Here is a 6,000-nt window from a genome sequence, read left to right as displayed (position 1 = left end):
TGACACTTGTCGGTGAACTCTGACCCAGCAGGGAGATTAGGTGACGGCAGCAGAAATCTTGAAAACTGTGGTCAGCATTTAGAGAGAATAGCAAGCTTGTCATGCAGCACACCTAAAATCCCATACATGTGATATTATAATCGTGATTGACCCATTTAAACTCTAATCAAACACTGAGTGTGCTGCAGCACAATAGATCATTGTTATGTTCACTAAGCTACTTACTACTGTAAATAGGTCGACCTAATATATGATGTGTTAGTGCCTGGTGCCCGCCACCTCGTCCCCTTTGTCGTGTGTCATACATGCCCCTGAGCTGGGTCCAAAGAGCCCAGTGAAGTTCATTGAGAGCTGGCTATAGATCAGCTTCCGTATTTTTTAATCCTAACTCAAAAGAACTTGTTGAAATAAAGGCCATGAATGTGTGTCTAAGTATAGCTTAGTCTGTGTTTGAACTGTGGGGTCAGGAACCAAAACTGGGCCATGACTTTGTTTCTTGTTTCCCATGACATGGAAACTAATATTTTTTTAATGAGTCTGCTCTGCCGAGAGAAAGAGGTGTTACTGGATGCAGACTCTGTAGGCAGCTACAGCTCACAGTCTCCTGAACCCTGTCTGGTTCATGCTGCTCTCACAAAGCAGCTGTCTGCCCTCTACTGGTCAAAACACACACAACACACAGTCTGTGTAGATAACACATCAGCTTTATTTATTTCACATCGTCGAGGTCATGTATTGTGTCTGTTTATATAATTTGTTTCTTATGTCTCCACCTGGCTGTTCTTGCAGCTCCCCAACATGTTTGGTGCTCTGAGCTCCACCGTCATGTCTCTGATGATCGGCTCCTACGCCTCGTCTGCTGTCACTTTCCCCGGAGTCAAGGTAACTCACCAAGGTTACATTAACAGACTGTTATACTTCACATGAACCATGTAAATATGTAACTACATTATTACGTTATGGTGCCTTTGGAATTTAAAGAATGTTATGAGTAAAAAATCAAAGAGCACAGTTTGATTCCTATTTACATAAAAGAGCCTCACAAGAAAGAAATCTGTTATGTATATATATATATATATATATAGGGAGAGAGAGAGAGATAGAGAGAGAGAGAGAGAGAGAGTTTAATGTTGTTTAATGTGTAACATCCAAAAAAGGTTGAAAGGTGGGACCCAGGGACTGATGAAGTGTGGTTCCAGTCACTCTGTACTAATTCATATTTTTGCAGTAACAAAAAAGAGGAAAGAGGTTGCTCGTAGTGTTTAGCTCATCGTGTTGGTTTTCTGTCCCCACAAACTCCACATTCACCAAACTTTTTTCAAGCAGCAGCAGCAGCAGCAGCAGGCAGGGAGCTATCTTCAGCAAACAAGCCCTAATGTTCACTGTACTCTACCTGCCCAGCACAAAACCACTGACTAGCTGGTGAACATAATGGAGCACTTAGTGGCTTAAGAGCCAGATATTTCCCGTCAGGGAGACCAAAACAAACGGAAACATGACTACTATACTAATGCTGCTCTGTATCAGCTGGATGTGTAAATAAGGAACTGTTTGCTAACACGGTCACTGTAAAAACTTTACAAGGTGATAATATGTCAGTGTTGTTTTTACTGCGTTTTACACATCAGTTATATGCAGCTTTAAAAGCAGAAGCAGTTTACTTTAAAAAAACAACTTCTACTTCTTCTTCTCTTCCCAGCTGATCTACGACGCAGGTGTGTCCTTCCAGGTGATCATGTGGGTGTGGGGGGGTCTGGCTGCGTCTGTCTTTTTCAACTGCTTCTTCAACTGGCCCAAGAAGGCTTCCCTACACCTGATGAGGTGGACTACAGGTGAGCGCAGCCGCCATGTCCGTTCCCTCACCTCATCTCAGTGATAGCAAGGCACAGGAATTTTGTCAGGAGACCTCACTCCAACTCAATGTGTGTCTGTGTGTGCACAACAGTAAGATCCTCACTCTCAAAGAGCTGCCGTCATCAGACCAGAAGATTGTAGGGGAGAGACTGAGCCAGAAAAATGGAGACGTGCGACGCTCCACAGAGAAGCTTCCCAATGGTCCTGAAGCTGCACCCAGTAAGGTCAACAAACACACACAACGCCATTCTTTTTGGATTTGTAACTCATCACAGGTCATATATGTCAACAGGGTGTGACCATTTCAACCAAAGAGCTATTCTCTCTCCTCATATTGTTTTGTTTTTGTAACTAGTTTTTTTTTTATGTAACTGTAACTTGCACATTAAATAAAACAGTAACCTCCTTCTCTCCTCAGATACCGTTCCTTTCCGCCGCTCTGTGTTCTCTCCATCTTCCTGTGGAGTTTGATCACAATGGGAATGTCCCAGCTGAGGATCATCTTCTTCATGGGGCCGATGAACAAGATGCTGGAGTTCATGGTCACACACGGCGAAGAGCATCGTGAGTGTCCAACCCTTCAGTCACAGTCCAGCAAACAGTTACTGTTTTTTAAATGTACTGTAACACTGACAGAGCACTGACAGACTCTGTCTTTCCTTATATTTCAGCATCTGAGGAGCTGGTGATTGAAGCAAAGGAAAAAGGTGAGTGGTGTAATAATGTGGCTTTAAATTTCTTTACATTATGTAGCTTGTCTGGCATATATTTACATCTTTTATTTGGCCTTATTTTGATTTAATATGCTCTCCTACAGTGAGTTTCTACTCCTCCATCTTCGGCACGCTGCAGCTGCTGTGTCTGGTCACATGTCCTCTGATTGGATACATCATGGACTGGAAGATGAAGGAGTGTGAAGAGGAGAAGGTTGCTCCACAGACGCAGAACACAAGTAGGTGTACAGTTACAGGTTTAGACAGGAAATGAAAGGAAAGAGAGAGGGGTTTGACATAAAACAAAGGTCACCTGATGGAATCAAACTGATCCGATGTTAAAGCAACACCTCTGTCTGTCTGTGTCCCATCAGACCGACCAGTGGGCCCAAGAGAGACCGCAAAATCCAGAGAGTGACCAACGCCATGAGAGCCTTCATCTTCACCAACATGCTGCTGCTCGCTTTCGGATTCTGCTGCCTCATAGACAACCTGCCTCTACAGGTAACACACACTCACACACATTATAGCAGCAACAACGTCCCAGCACTCAGATACATTGACTGTATGGCTTCTTCTCTTCTTTTCTTCTTTAGATTTTGACCTTCATCCTCCACACCATGGTCCGAGGCTTCATCCACTCCTGCTGCGGAGGCCTTTACGCTGGCTGTGTGAGTGCACCAGCCACATCAAACATCATCACATCGAAGAGGAAACTGTATATGATATCTTATGGGTGTAAAGTAAAAAAAAAAATCCAATGTAAATCACAAAAAGCATGTGTTTAGTTTCCAGTTCATTAATAAGATGATTAACATTCATTTAACACCCTACACAATATTTAAGACCTGGCAATGAGACAATAGACTCTTTTTCTGAGCCATTTAAAGTTTGTTTCACAGCACCATATAAACACAGAACATAAAGCAGCATTTTTACAGTGTGATAAAAGCAACCAGATGTGGTGACAGAATCTGGGGATGTTTTTATGTGAGTTCAACAACCACACTACTGCAACACCTCAGTCTCGACTCTGAATCTAGAGTCTAGTCTTCAACCATAGAGCACAGTCAGTACAATACAAGCATCAGCAATGCTATCATCCTGTAATGTTATTTCTCTCTTTGATCTGTAGCTCAGTGGAATTTCATAACCACCTCTCCATCTCTCCCACAGATACCCGTCCAACCACTTCGGCACCCTGACAGGCCTCCAGTCCATGATCAGCGCCGTGGTCGCCCTGCTGCAGCAGCCGCTCTTCATCGCCATGGTCGGACCGTTGAAGGGAGACCCCTACTGGTGAGGACCCGCTCTTGGTCTCAGCACACTTAACACTGAGACACACAGATATGAACAAACTCAGCACCGTTCACTGTGGCTGACTGTGTGTATGAGGACAGATTTGTGTCTGAATTGGCCATTTTGAGAAAAGATTACTAAAAGATTCTAATATCCATCATGGTCATCAGGAACATGTCTCTGTGTGTTTACTGCTAATTAGCAATTGTTAGCATCAATCAAATCCAGCCACTGTTCAAATTTCTTCTTGTTTTTCATTGAGAAAAATAAAGTCTGACACTAACCAGGAGCTGTATGACCCTAACCATCCACCTCTGCTCTCCTTCAGATCAACCTCGGCCTGCTGATCTTCTCATTGGCCGGCTTCCTGTTGCCGTGTTACCTGTTCTACCACCGCAGACAGCTGCTGAGGGAAAAGGAGGCCAGAGACAAGAGGGCCAACGGTCAGGAGATGCAGGCGCTCAACCACACAGAGGCCAACGGCCACAAACCCCACAGCAACGGCTGTGCCGCCGTGGAGGCTTAGATAACAACATGACACAGCTGAGGATTTGGGGGAATTGTAGGGTTTATTTTTGTACGTGCCTTCAAAAGAGCACCAGCAGTCTACTCATCCATATACACATTGTTTGACATTGGTTTTTTTGTAGTCATTGCTGGTGCAAATTTTGCTCCCACAAACCAAACCACCCCTTCCACTACCCGTGTTTTGCTATGACTCAGAGTCAGACTTTAAGTTCTTTGGGAGCCGAAGTGTCATCATCATTTGTTGCTGTTTATTTATTTTGGTTTAGGTCAAAGAGCCAAAGTAGTTTGATTTGAAGCCATAGATTTCACTCACATGCACATCCTGGTATGTCCACTGTGTATCAGACTGCGAATATCACGGTACTTGAAAAACTGTTATATAGTTTTCACAGACTTCTGGTAACCATCACAATACTCGCTAACACCAAAGAACAGCTTAAAGATATTAGAAAAGTTACACTTGCTGGTTCAGTATTGTTTCAAAAGTGTGCTTATGACACAAACATTTAGTTTGTCGTGCTGTTACTACTGTAACCCCCTCAGTAAAAGCTATAAATATGTATCAGTACACTATAAAAGGCATACAAGTTATCACAGAAAATTTAAAGCATCTGAACATCTGAATACCAGAGTTTTGGTACGAATGAAGGTTTTTGGGGGGGTTTTGAAGCCCAGTTATTCACACACAAACACACAGACACACACACACACACACACGTTTAAACGCACAGATAGGCAGGTTGTAGAGACACATATCTACCTCCTCTGTTTCCTGTTTTTGTACTGTCTCTCTGCAACCAACTCCTTTGTCTGTCATTGTTTTTTCACATTAGGAAATATAATCCTTTAAACATCAAACAGCCCAAATGACAAATTTTATCAGTGCAGAATTTTTCCTCGTGTATTCATGGTCATTAGAGGTGGTGCTGATTCAGCCCGTGCATTTCTGGAGTTTTTATATGTAGGAAAAACATTATTTTTTTAAAGAAAATTTCACAAAGAAAAATACTTTTTTTTTTTTTTTTTAATTTGGACACACAATGTGTGCCAGTTTTGTTAAACACTTTGTACTGCTTTATGCACAGAAATGAACTAGTGTGTGTATAAAATATGTATTTAAGTGTCTTTTTATACTCTAGCTGCATTAGCATTAAAAAGGGAAGCGTTTGTTTCTATATCTGCAAATGTTATTTTGTAGTGTGCTAATTATAAATGAAGCTTATTTGATTCATTGTGTATTCTGCTTTTGCTTTTTTGCCTTTTTTTTGTCATGTATTGATTTTGGAGCAAACAAACCTCCAGCAAAATTTTATGTTGTAAATAGAACTGAGGTGAGTCTTTTATTTTGTTACATATCCTGCTTGCTTTACTACATATGGGTGTGTACAGCATATTCGTGTGTTAACCAGTGGCTGAGGAGATGGTGGCTGTGGTTAAACTTGTTTTTTAATGTGATTTTTCTGCTTTGATGCTCAGAGTTGCATTACAAAAACAGATGTGGCTGTATCTGTCCATCCACTTATTTCAGCCAGCTGCAGATCAAAACAGAAAGGTGGTATATTTCTTCCCAAAGTGACAACAAAATGTACATGTCTGTACGTTTGTT

General features: G+C 42.0%; 1 protein-coding gene across 1 annotated transcript; it reads left to right on the top strand.

Moving 5' to 3' along the window:
- Positions 1 to 798: 798 nt before the first annotated feature.
- On the top strand, positions 799 to 3,241 carry LOC108885670 (large neutral amino acids transporter small subunit 3-like). Its single transcript, XM_051072604.1, has 7 exons — positions 799 to 882; positions 1,700 to 1,821; positions 2,273 to 2,418; positions 2,526 to 2,561; positions 2,672 to 2,806; positions 2,942 to 3,071; positions 3,164 to 3,241. Exons 1-6 carry the CDS (start codon positions 799 to 801, stop codon positions 2,983 to 2,985), a joined length of 567 nt encoding a protein of 188 aa, XP_050928561.1. The 3' UTR covers positions 2,986 to 3,071; positions 3,164 to 3,241.
- Positions 3,242 to 6,000: the final 2,759 nt, after the last annotated feature.

The sequence above is a fragment of the Lates calcarifer genome, linkage group LG8 (assembly GCF_001640805.2).
Source record: "Lates calcarifer isolate ASB-BC8 linkage group LG8, TLL_Latcal_v3, whole genome shotgun sequence".
Taxonomy (NCBI): domain Eukaryota; kingdom Metazoa; phylum Chordata; class Actinopteri; family Centropomidae; genus Lates; species Lates calcarifer.
Note: the sequence above shows the minus strand (reverse complement) of the source record. Positions and strands in the feature narration are given on the sequence as shown.

Coding starts and splice junctions, on each gene's coding strand:
- LOC108885670 (XM_051072604.1), top strand. CDS start 799: ATGTTTGGTGCTCTGAGCTCCACCGTCATGTCTCTGATGATCGGCTCC. Junction 2,419..2,525: donor CACACACGGCGAAGAGCATC/GTGAGTGTCCAA, acceptor CTTATATTTCAG/CATCTGAGGAGCTGGTGATT. Junction 2,807..2,941: donor TCCACAGACGCAGAACACAA/GTAGGTGTACAG, acceptor GTGTCCCATCAG/ACCGACCAGTGGGCCCAAGA.